This window comes from Oryzias melastigma, linkage group LG9 (assembly GCF_002922805.2).
Source record: "Oryzias melastigma strain HK-1 linkage group LG9, ASM292280v2, whole genome shotgun sequence".
Classification (NCBI taxonomy): domain Eukaryota; kingdom Metazoa; phylum Chordata; class Actinopteri; order Beloniformes; family Adrianichthyidae; genus Oryzias; species Oryzias melastigma.
The window spans coordinates 15,145,159-15,157,473 of NC_050520.1; the positions used below are offsets into that span (position 1 = coordinate 15,145,159).

At 37.3% G+C, this 12,315-nt stretch overlaps 1 protein-coding gene across 2 annotated transcripts; it reads left to right on the forward strand.

The window, feature by feature from the left end:
- Positions 1–670: 670 nt before the first annotated feature.
- naa35 (N-alpha-acetyltransferase 35, NatC auxiliary subunit) lies at positions 671–12,004 on the forward strand. Of its 2 annotated transcripts, none has more exons than XM_024274923.2 (23): positions 671–766; positions 3,081–3,213; positions 3,304–3,337; positions 3,600–3,714; positions 3,805–3,879; positions 4,701–4,868; positions 5,012–5,078; positions 5,163–5,206; positions 5,293–5,343; positions 5,736–5,819; positions 5,931–6,045; positions 6,195–6,373; positions 6,460–6,519; positions 6,706–6,812; positions 8,932–8,998; positions 9,129–9,227; positions 9,388–9,566; positions 9,665–9,801; positions 9,889–9,956; positions 10,157–10,297; positions 10,388–10,510; positions 11,314–11,394; positions 11,621–12,004. In XM_024274923.2, the coding sequence occupies exons 2-23, from the start codon at positions 3,093–3,095 to the stop codon at positions 11,678–11,680; spliced, it is 2,175 nt and encodes a 724-aa protein (XP_024130691.1). In that variant the 5' UTR covers positions 671–766; positions 3,081–3,092; the 3' UTR covers positions 11,681–12,004. The 2 variants fall into 2 exon arrangements, with proteins under 2 accessions (XP_024130691.1, XP_036069399.1); XM_036213506.1 differs by lacking the exon at positions 671–766 and adding an exon at positions 797–879.
- Positions 12,005–12,315: the final 311 nt, after the last annotated feature.

The following is a 12,315-nucleotide window of genomic DNA, read 5'->3' on the forward strand; positions in this document are numbered from 1 at the left end:
GTGATTAGTCTTTTTTGTTTGTTTAGAGTGATCTCTAAAGTATTTTTCAGTAAGGGCATCAGCTGAAAATGAGAAAGAAAACATTGAAAACTTTTTGACAGATGTTTTGCTTTTTTATATAAAGACATTTTACTGACACTGAAAATTGATGCACTTATTGATTTCTTTCTTCATTGCTTAAACGTTTTCTGCAGCTTTGCTATTGTTCCTAAAGATGTCCAAGAATACCATCATTATCCTGCTTTTGTGTATCATCCAAAAATGTTATAAATCTTCCTCCAGCTTTTTGTACTTCTTTAATATCTGTCCCTGTCACCCTCCCTTCTGAGAAACCAACATGACCAAATATTTATAATCACCTTCTCTTAATAGATACATGTTTTTGCAACTCCAAAAATTTCTGGCAGTAAAGCTTATCACAGTTTTGTAACCACACATGCATTTTTGTTATATCTCATGCCACAGATTTGCTGTAATACCCAAGTAACAGACCACTCTAAACATTAAATATCTACATAATAATAATAATAATAATCATTATCATTATCATTATCATCATTATTATTATTATTATTATTATTATTATTAGTATTAGTATTAGTATTATTAGTATTATTATTGAGAACGTCTTTAGACAAGTTTACTAAACTTTGCTTGTCATTTCCATCAGCAACTACATTTCCCAGACTGACGCAACCCTATGACGCATAATGCATGCGCCACTCAATGGTCTTCGGAGTGATCTTCATTAGCCGTATAATTTAAGGTATGTATGTGTTTACAAAGATTTCGTGATTTATTTCAGATATGTTTTGTGTTTTTTATTTTAACTACAGTGTTTTAATATAGTATGTTACCTGTTATTAGGCTGTTTAGCAGGTAAGTCTTAATGTGGTCAACATTAGCTTGTTTGCACACGAATGTTAAGCTAACAGATTTATTTATGCTGATGCATAGCTAACATCATGTTACGTCTTTTAACATCTGACATTCGGCTGTAATTTTGTCTTGCGTTTATTTAGCCGTACACAAGTGAAGCGATATCACGGAAGTGTTAATGACAACAGAAAACACTAAAACGCATTGTCTTGAGAATTCTTATGCAAGTTCCCTAAGAAAAAATGGTTTTTAAGTCAACTTACTTTGATCGGTATTAAGTCATATGAATTGTTACACTATCCATTTAAGTATTATGAAATTAATATCTATTTTCTGATAACACAATGAACTTATCTGCCGTAGAAATTAGGCTTTAACGACTACCTTTGTGTCAGTCGCATACAGTCAATGGTTACAGTGCATGTTTGTTTACTTGTTAAAAATTAAATTGTTCAATGTGTTTATTTAAAATCTGAATAATTCTAGTTATGATAAGACAATGCGAAAAAAGCTGCCTTGATCAGAAACATTTTCAGCACCAGAAAGTTTAAAAATAGTTTATAAGTGGATTCCTGTGACAACGACACACACCATGACAATAATTAAAAATAATCTTAAAAATCATTATAATGGGTGGCTTGGTCAGGTTTATAAATGACTTATTGACTCACAAGTTAAAATTATCCCACTGCTTTGAAAACATAGAACTTTTCAAATGTCAGAAATCATTACTGTAGAAAAATGTCAAGACACTGAGATCAATTCATCATCAAGACATTGAGATCAATTCAAGACTATTTTAAAACAGGCTTTCTGTTTCATTTCCTGCACTCCAAGCTTAACTTACTTATTGCCTTCAATAATTGTAGTGGCAAGGATGTGAAACAACGAAATACAAGGCAGGTTACATTTGTTTTGTCTCAGTTTCATACTAGCAAATTTGATCCAAAATGTGTGTGTGTGGTTTTTTTTTTGTCTTTATAGAAGAATTTAGTGTTTGTTATCCAGGAATTGAAATCTCAGATCCTCCTGTTTGTTTGTTTGTTTTAAACTTTTACACATTTTGTGTGCGTTTTTTTGACCTTTTGAAATTGTTTTGGCAGATTTATAACAGTTGTTGCTAAAACCTGGATATTAAGCCGTTGTAATTATAGATGTTAAATTAAAATCTTCCAGAAGTGGCATTAAACCCTTTGAAGGAAAAAAAAAGAAAGATATGCTTTGAAAAGTTTCTTTTGTCATAAACTAATACAATATTTTGTGATGTTGAAGAATTTAAAGTATTTTCCATGAAATTCAGTTTTAATGGCAGTATCTTCATTCAGTAAAAAAATAATTATTCAAATGTCTTTGTTTTAGCTCAAACTTACATTAGTTTTGAAAGCAGCTTTTTGACAACTTCTTTAGCAGAATTCTTAAGATATACTCAGATATACGCAAACTGCATGAAAAATACGTCAGACAGTAGGAAATGGATAAACAACTTAGGTTGGATAACAGGATAAAAGCTTTACGGGAAGGAAGGATGACTATAAAAGAAGATACCAAACAGAACGGCGTTAAACCATAAACACTGCTCCAGAAATACCTCCTCTGGAGGTGAAGCGCCATCTCAGCCTGGAGGGAGGAACTGTGTAGCATCACAACAAAATTTTAAAAAGAACCATGACAGCACAAACAAAAATCTAGTTTGGATGTGTTTTGTGTGAGGTGTTAGTTTCATTTTATCCTTTTTCAGGGCTAGAATTTTGACAAAGTCCAGCCCCGGGTCAGTGAGGCTTACTGACCCTGTGTGTTACTTAAAACTAAAAAAACGCTGCAGAAAGAGCAGAGAAATAAATCCTTCCAATCTTTTTGTTTAATAAAAGACAACAGACTAGTGCAAAAACTGATTAAACTAACTTGGTAGTATAAAAATTTTGGAATCCAAGTACTGTATTTATGCTAGGGAGAAATTGCATTTAGAGCAAAGCTCGTATCACCAAAAATCTACAAGGTATTTTATAAAATAAAGAGAGAATGCCAAAAAGGAAATAGCAAAGATTGCTTTTTTTTTCTTCTTTTACATTCCAATAGTTTTATTAGGTATGTTTACATTAAATGCTTGCTAAACATGACTTTTTTTTTGTTCTCAGGATCTGAAATTTGCACAAAAAAAATTACATCTATCATCCTTTTTACTTTATTATATTTCTTTCCAGTTGGTAATCACCATGGTGATGAAGTCCGCAGTCGAGGATGATGATTCTGGCTGGGGTCTTGGCATCCCAGAAAAGATGAAGAACAATGCCAACTGGGTTGATATTACACACGAGTTTAAGAACTCCTGCAAAGGTAAAATATTTTGGTTTTCTTCATGACTGCATTGTTGTGTATTTAAAAAGGGACTAATGTGTTTTTATTGCTCTCTCTCTTTTCCTGCAGAGCTCAATCTGGGAGAGTTACTTCATGACAAACTGTGAGTGCTTCCTGATGAAGAAAATTCTGTCAAAAGTCATTTTACTCCTAACACTGTGGTTTAAATACTAGACATATATTTGGCTTATATTATATTACGGCTTATATTACGACAGTAGTTAATTCCACTATTCTGTGGTCCTGTGACGACATGTGTAGAGGGTTTGCTCAAATATTAGCTTAGGTCTAAAAAGGTTTTCCTTTTTTGGTAGGTTTGCACATTTAGCATCACTTTCACGAATAACTTTTCTGTTTCGCTCCAGCTTTGGCCTGTTTGAGGCCATGTCGGCTATAGAGATGATGGACCCCAAGATGGATGCTGGAATGATTGGAAACCAGGTCAACAGAAAAGTGCTTAACTTTGAACAAGCTATTAAGGTAAAAAAGCATTAATTTTATTGCTTTTTATTCATGAGCTAACATAATTAGCAAACAAACTCTGAAGTTACGTGTCTGTTTTTATTCCAGGAAGGTGCCATTAAGGTGAAGGACCTTAGTCTTCCGGAACTCATTGGTATTATTGACACGTGTTTCTGTTGCTTGGTAAGTTTTGTTTGAATAAATCGTCTCTTTCGGTTACGTCATTGTGTATGAGTGCTTATTAAATAAGAATTGTTATATATCTTTAGTTAAAGTCCCACTAGAAAAATATTTTTTAAAAGCATTCCCATTGGTTTTTAATCATAACTATTCAGTTTTTAGCCAAAATAATAAAAACGTGTTGTTTTCTAGGGCATAGTCTCTGCAGAGCAGCAGGAGGTCATTAGAAATTTGCCTCTGAGTTGTTGGAAAAATTGTTGCCGCAGAGTAAACCTGCCTCCATTTCCCATCATTCCTCTGTTTGTACACTCTCCTGCTAGTTTACAACCCCAACTTAACATTACTGGTTCAACGAGTAATATCGGAGCTATTCAGCCTTACAGCTTTGAGCCAGATGTCAGCTCAAATGAGGAAAACGAAGACGTACATGGATCTAGTTGTCTGCTAATGGATGCATCAGAATGGAGTGGAGCAGGGAGCTAATTTTAGCTTCTACATCACTTCTACGAGCTTTTCCAACAGCATTTTTTGTCTGCTCCAGATTAACCACAATTAGAACAATGAAATACTCTGAAACACAATTTTAAGCTTAATTTTCTTTATATATATGTCCTCCATCATGAGAAAAAAGGCCACGAGAGCATGTTGTGTCTTCTGGATTTAGAAAATATCAGTAGGTACATAATACTACAAGTTGGCTAAAAAAAAAATACAATAATAAATGACATAAAAATGTTTAAATTCAAAAGTCGTTTGTGTTTCCACTGAACCAGCTGCAGCAAACTGTACTGATGTGTTCGTGTGTTTTTATATTCACACACCAGATAACATGGCTTGAGGGTCACTCTTTGGCTCAGACGGTGTTCACTTGTTTATACGTCCATAACCCTGACCTGATCGAGGAGCCGGCCCTTAAAGCCTTCGCTCTGGGCATCCTGAAGGTCTGCGACATTGCACGAGAAAAAATCAACAAGGCAGCTGTGTTTGAGGAGGTAAGCAGGTGGTTTTAGCATGCAACTACATTGAACTTTAATATTTGAGGAAAATTACTTGTACAAATTCACAAAAAATGAACATTATATGGTTAAACAGAATCTTACTGTTGTTTGTGATACCGACATGTTTGATTCTTCAGGAGGATTTCCAGGCGATGACGTATGGTTTCAAAATGGCCAATAATGTGACGGACTTGCGTGTGACAGGTACAAGTCCTGCTTAGTATGGAACAGTTGATGAGGGGGAATATGAATAAATATCGTTTTGATTATGTAACTTATTTTTAACAGGTATGCTAAAAGATGTGGAGGATGAGCTACAGAGGAAAGTGAAGGTATTTACTTACATCACAATTTCTGCAAAATACATGCTGTTTGTGTATTCCAGTACTTCAAAGTACCCTGTTTACATATATTTCAGAGCACTCGGAGTCGGCAGGGTGAGCAGCGAAATCCAGAGGTTGAGCTGGAGGTAAGTTGATGAATCCTCCATGTGTGTTGGGTTTTTTTGTAAGATTTTAATAGTTGAAGTAATATTTGATACATGTTTATTTTGCAAATAATATTTTGTTTTTAGAAGTAGCACTAAAGTTCAAAAGTTTAGCTAGTCCTCTCAGTCTCTGTCAACTGGGTTTTGTTTACTGACGTTCCTGTCCAGAGTGTGGGATTCGGATGACCTTTAGGGATTCTGCTCTGGGAAATTCCAGCTGTTTCACAGTCCCAATGGTATTAACAGGGCAAAAAAAAATAGACCCTGAAATAGATTTCTCTGGGTGGTCAACCCCAAAATAAAACTCCTTCTTCCTTGTGGAGCTTTGAAACATGCCCCGTATTAATAACTCACCACTGTTTTTTTGTGTGCAGCACCAACACTGTCTGGCGCTTTTCAACCGAATCAAGTTTACACGCCTCCTGCTGTCGGCTCTGATCGCCTTTACCAAAAAAGAGGTAATGCTTTCAATTTGAAGCATTCAGCTATTTGTTCTTTTCAAATTTTATATTACCTTTAAAATGCTTGCATATTTTCCACACTTATTTCCTATTTCCTGTCCTCATCAGACCAGCTCGGTAAACGAGGCTCAGAAGCTCGTGACTCAGGCTGCTGACCTGCTGTCCCTCATCCATTCCAGTATTCAACATGGCATCCAGTCCCAAAACGACACCACCAAAGGCGGTAAAAAAGAACTAAAACACTGAATGAAGTCAGAATGATAGCATATGTCTTCTTACTTTCTTACTTGGAAAGTATTTGTTTCAGAAAAACTGACCTTTTACATTTTAATTCTGTTTATATTTTGGTTTTGTTGTCCGTTCTTACTGCAGATCACCCTATCATGATGGGCTTTGAGCCCTTGGTCAACCAGCGACTGCTGCCACCCACCTTTCCTCGCTACGCCAAGATCATAAAGAGGGAAGACATGGTGGCCTACTTCAGTAAACTCATCGAGCGTATTAAGACTGTGTGTGACGTCATCAACACCACAAACTTGCACGGAATACTGGTGAATACAGTAACCCAAAAGAAGCAATCCCAAATATGTTTTCTTCATATTCTTGGCTCATGCTGACTCAGGTCTGTGTTTACCAGGATTTCTTTTGTGAATTCAGTGAGCAGTCCCCCTGTGTGCTCTCCAGATCCCTTCTCCAGGTAAATATTTAGTTTGCTACCCATGAATCTGACAAATTATCGTTGGTATCTGACACCAACAATCACAAATTATTCATATGCATTATTTGTTTTAAGAAAGTGGTCAAGCTTCATGCTGTGTAATCTCACAATACTAGCTATAAAAGGTCATTTGTTTCCCTCCTCTCTTGTTTAAAACAAATTCAGACGACGTTCCTCATCGATAATAAGAAAGTGTTTGGAACCCACCTCATGCAGGACATGATTAAAGATGCTCTAAGATACTTTGTCAGCCCTCCTGTCCTATCAAACAAGTAAGTCCTCTGTCTGTTTCAGGATTTAACAATGTATTTCACTGTTTGATCTGGTATCAACCTTAAAGTTCCACTGTGATCATATTTTGATCTATTTTAAATTTATTCCCAGTGGTCTTTTAATTATGATGATGCAGTTTTTAGCCAAAACTTAGAAAAAAAAAAATTTTCTCGGACATAGTTTCCACAAAGTGCCTGAGTTTTATTAGAAGTTTCCCTCTGAGTTGCGGGTGGGACTATACATTTTGCAGATTCCAACCAATATCGGCAAAATGTGGGTTTATCGTATCAATACTAAAAAAAAAATCCACAGATATTGTTGATTGTTTTCAGATGCGCTTTATTTTTGACATGGATACTTGTTCCTATAGATCCTTGGCACTGAGAAGCCCGTCAGTAATTATTCTGACTATATTTTATATTTGATAGAGATACATTTTGTTCCTAATAGATCCCTGGCAATGAAAAGCTTATGATTTAAATGGTAAATGGCGTATACTTGTATATCGCTTTCTACCCTCCTTCGAGGGCCCAAAGCGCTTCACAGTCACAGACCCATTCACCCATTCACACACACATTCATACACACCACCAGAGGCAATTCGGGGTTCAGTGTCTTGCCCAAGGACACTTCGACACATGGGCGGGCACTGCACCACGGCCGCCCTCGTGGGACCTTTACATCAAAGGTCCCCAAACTACGGCCCACGGGCCGGATCCGGCCCACCTCCACATTTGATCCAGCCCCAAACATTATCAGAGACACAGGATTTTTTTTTTCTTGATCTAGCAGATCGAAACCCACATAGAAAGTGAATTTTTATTCCACTCTTCCACAGTCTGAACTATGACAGGAGAGCATAGACTATTGGTTTAATTTTTTAAATGTTTTAGCATAATTTTTTCTGACAGAATTAATTATTTAAATTTGGCTATGTGTGGCTTTCTGGAAAACCATAATTGTTTATGGTTAGTCTGTGATTGTTACACTTTGTCTGTTAGTCTGCAAACTGACCCCATCAGAGAGGAAAACAGTTATGTGGCCCTCACAAGGAAAAGTTTGGGGACCTCTGATTTACAGTTACATGTAGTCAGTAAATGGTCTGAATGTTTTCTTATATATTTTCAAAGTTTTAAAGTGAGACTTGTTCCTATGAAATCCCTTGCTGTATGTTAAAAGGATCAAGTATAATGTGCTTGCATAGAAAAAGAAAAGTTGTGCATTTCCTATAATATCGATAAATATCGGTATCAGCAAATATCTGCTGTCGGCCACAGTTGCAGGGGAAATATCGGTTATCGGTATCGGCTGGAAAAAAATGCTTTCGGCCCTACCTAGGTGGGACTGCTGGCCCCCTCATTCCCTTTTTTGTAAGGAGCTCGGCCCATTGTGTTTTCTACGTCTCAAAATTAGCCCTTTTCAACAACATTTTTTTATCTACTCCTGATTCACAATTTAAATAAAATAATACAGTTTAAGATAATTTTTTGTAATACATGTCCTCCATCAACAGAAAATGTTACAAGAACATTTAAGAGTGCGCTGTCCATGTCTCGGTAACCTTCTTCAGAATGGATCTCTTTAACCTTGCTCAGAATAGACACAGGCAGAAGAAATGTCAGAGAAATACAACAACTGTAGCCAAGTAAGATAATATTGTTTTTCTTTCAGAGCCGACTGTAACATTTAGATTGATGTATTGTACACCCAGGGAGCTATTCCAGGTGCAAAGACGAGGATTTCAATGTTGGAGCAGTTTAACGGTGACGCTTCCACTTCATTCGACGACTGTGGAACTTAAATAAACATTAGATCACTGCGCGCAGCACTGCAAACATGTGAAACATCGCAGAACACAAAGAGACTAGTAAGACAACGGCAACACACACAGCTTTAGTGGTAATGTCACTGCCCCGCGGTGTGCTGGGGAGCCAGCAGACCAGCTTAAAGCCACTGTGCTATTATGGGTCGTGATAATGAGGCTGGGTGGCACACCTGTTCTGTGCAGCTCAGAGAGCGGGTTTAGCTGAGCCTCAGATGAATCTCGCCCTGTTTTGGGGGCTCACAGCTGGAAGTTGTGGATTTTTTTGAAAATGCTTTTCTGTGTTTCATCTGCAGATGTTGTTTGTTCAACAACCACCAGGCCAAGGACTACATCGACTCCTTTGTCACACACTGTTCCAGGGTATGTTCTTTTTTGACCTTAAATGCTCTTGGACATTTCACTCAGAATCATTCATTTTTGTGTTTTGAGGATGAATATTGTCAGATTTCTGAGAGTGTAACGGAGTGTTTCTTTATGTTTGTCCAAGCAGCCTTTTTGCAGCCTCATTCAGATCCATGGACACAACCGAGCTCGGCAGCGAGACAAGCTGGGCCACATACTGGAGGAGTTTGCCACTCTGCAGGATGAAGTGAGCCTCAGCTGCTTCCTTTATTACATAACACCACACAGTTTCCCGTTTTGTTGCTTAAATACAATCTCAAATTGGTGAAAAAAACCAAACAAAGAGCAAATATGTCCTTTGTATCACTCTGTCATTTTTTTGCACTGAAGTTGGTTTTTGCTTGCAGGCTGAGAAGGTGGACGCCGCATTGCACAGCTTACTAATGAAACTTGAGCCTCAGCGCCAACACCTAGCCTGTCTTGGCACTTGGATCCTCTATCATAACTTAAGGATCATGATCCAGTATCTGCTGAGTGGCTTTGAACTGGAGCTTTACAGCATGCATGAGTATTATTACATCTACTGGTAAGGGCCGTGCGTTGCTTTAAGAAAACTGCTGCTGGCACAAAGAAGATGCAAACTCTCCCGATGTTATATCCGCTCTCTTTTTTTTGCACTTGTAGGTACCTTTCCGAGTTTCTTTACGCATGGCTGATGTCCACTCTGAGCAGAGCCGATTCTTCTCAGATGGCAGAGGAACGGATCCTGGAGGAGCAGCTGAAAGGACGCAGCAGTAAAAAGAGCAAAAAGAAGAAGAAAGGTGTGCCAAAAGCTATGTAAACATCGACAAACATGCAGCAGGAACATACAGAAAGGAGGATAAATTCTCCTTTTGTTTGTTTTACAGTTCGGCCTCTCAGTAAGGAGATCACCATGAGTCAGGCATACCAGAATATGTGTGCGGGCATGTACAAGGTAGGAAAGAACCTGAATGATCACCCCTCCCTCTCTGATGAAAACTCTCTTTTTGGTGTTTTTAGCATCCTCTTGTGGCATATTTCTGACAATGGCGGACATATATTAAGAAAATTAAGCTGAAAACTGTATTTCTGGGTATTTTTTTAAATTCAAATCATTGTGTGACTTCTGTCTCCCGCCTCCTTCTCTCCTTTAAGACCATGGTAGCCTTGGATATGGATGGTAAAGTACGCAAGCCTCAGTTCGAACTGGACAGTGAGCAAGTTCGCTACGAGCATCGCTTTGCTCCTTTCAACAGTGTGGTCACCCCCCCGCCTGTGCACTACATCCAGTTCAAGGTACCCCCCTCTTGTTCCTATTCTTTTCTTACTTCATTTTTTAAAGCTTTTCCTCACTTTCGTTTTGTTTCTTCTTTGCCCTTTTTCCAGGAGATGTCTGATCTGAAGAAGTACAATCCTCCTCCAGGATCTGCAGATCTCTACCTGGCAGCTAGCAAACACTTTCAACAGGCCAAACTCATTCTAGAAAATGTGCTGAACCCGGACCCCGAGGTCAGGAAACCAAACTACTGTTGAATCACATTTACTCTCACTGCCTCTTTATGAACTCAATGGGTCTGAACAGTATTTATGTCAATAAAATGATTATTTTAGCCTTATTCGGAGTGAGATTACTTTAAAAAGCAAACCCAGATAAATAGTTAAAAGAAAAATGAAAATGACTATTTTGTTCCCTTGTTTATTGTAGTTACATTATAAAATAAAATCCCCGAAGTAGGGTTACAGATATTTTAAAGCTGTAAAACTCCTCACTGTACACTTTTCTCTAACAGAAATGAACATTTTCACACTTTTCTCTCATTTAAACTCAAAGTTAGTTACTTTTGTAGAAAATAAGTCTAGTATTATAGAATAAAAACAAAGATCTGATCACAATCAAAGATTTAAGTAAACTGGACGCTTTCTGTACAGGAGACATGGCACAGAGGAGGTTGATTGACAACGTGAACAGCCAATCAGAACACGGCACAGTGTGCTGCTAAAAGATAAAAGAAACATGATTGAAAAAAAAAATTGCACGAGGTGAACTGTGATATAGTAAGGAATCGCTGTATTTAAAACATCCAATTCAATTCAATTTTATTTATATAGCCCAAAATCACAAAGAAAATTGCCTCATTGGGCTTCAAAAATCACTTTTAGATAACATATTTCTGATCCTTGCTATGACATTAAGCTCATTAGTAAACAATTATTACAGCATTTAATCTTGGTGTTTTCATTGCTTTTTGCTGTAGTGTGAGTAATAAGCAAATAAAATAAAATCTTTAACATTTCGCACCACTTCCCCTCAGGTGAATCGTATACTGAAGGTAGCCAAGCCCAACATTGTAGTTATGAAACTTCTGGCTGGGGGGCACAAGAAAGAAACGAAGGTAACTCACTTATACTGTTTATTTGTTTTGGTTTTTTCAGATGGATGACACACACTTTGCTTAAAAAATACATAAATAAAGGCTCAGTGGTGTAGTAGTAGTAGAGTGTCTGCTCTATCCCACAGTGTGATTTTAAGTCACGCATTTCCTACATGACTACTGGTGATAATACATTTACAGATTTGTCCAGTACTCTCATTACTTTCATGCATTTCTCTGTACTCAGGTGCTTCCAGAGTTCGACTTCTCAGCTCACAAGTACTTCCCTATTGTAAAGATCATCTGATTCCTTCCAGCTCCACGAGAAAAGTTGCTCCTCACTTGAGTTTGTGTACAGAGGTCCTGAACCAGTCCAAGGGGTGTGATACTCAACTAAAATGTCATGTAGTGACTGAGTGAGATCAAAACTGGACCTAAACAAGTATCAATATCCACATATACATCAATAAGAACTTGTATGGAAGTGTGTGCGTGTGAGTGTGTGTCAGGACAAACCGGGCTGCTGTCGTCTGGAAGAGGAACAGATGAAAGCTGCTCTCAGAACAGTCTTGTGAAGGCTTGAAAAGAATATGATGAAAATGGATGTTTGTCATTAAATGTGATATGAAAATTTGGTTTCCTTCTTTTTTTTTTAACACGGCAGCAGTGCTCAGGCAGAAGGAGTGTGTTAGAATACACAATCTGGTTGCATCAATATAAGGCAGTTCAAGGTAAAGTGCAGAAATGTGATTAGGATGCATAAACGTGATTACAGAAATATCTGAAAAAAATGTTTGTGTAGTTTAAGCAAAATGTCTAAAAATATACAATAAGTTTCACAAATTTATCCTAAAAAATGAAAATCAATTAACAAAGATGGAAATTTTACTTATATCTGAATAATTCTGTTATAAGGGCAAAACTCATCTAACAAAATTCCAA

Coding starts and splice junctions, on each gene's coding strand:
- naa35 (XM_024274923.2), top strand. CDS start 3,093: ATGGTGATGAAGTCCGCAGTCGAGGATGATGATTCTGGCTGGGGTCTT. Junction 5,079..5,162: donor GACGGACTTGCGTGTGACAG/GTACAAGTCCTG, acceptor TATTTTTAACAG/GTATGCTAAAAGATGTGGAG. Junction 6,813..8,931: donor CCTCCTGTCCTATCAAACAA/GTAAGTCCTCTG, acceptor TTTCATCTGCAG/ATGTTGTTTGTTCAACAACC.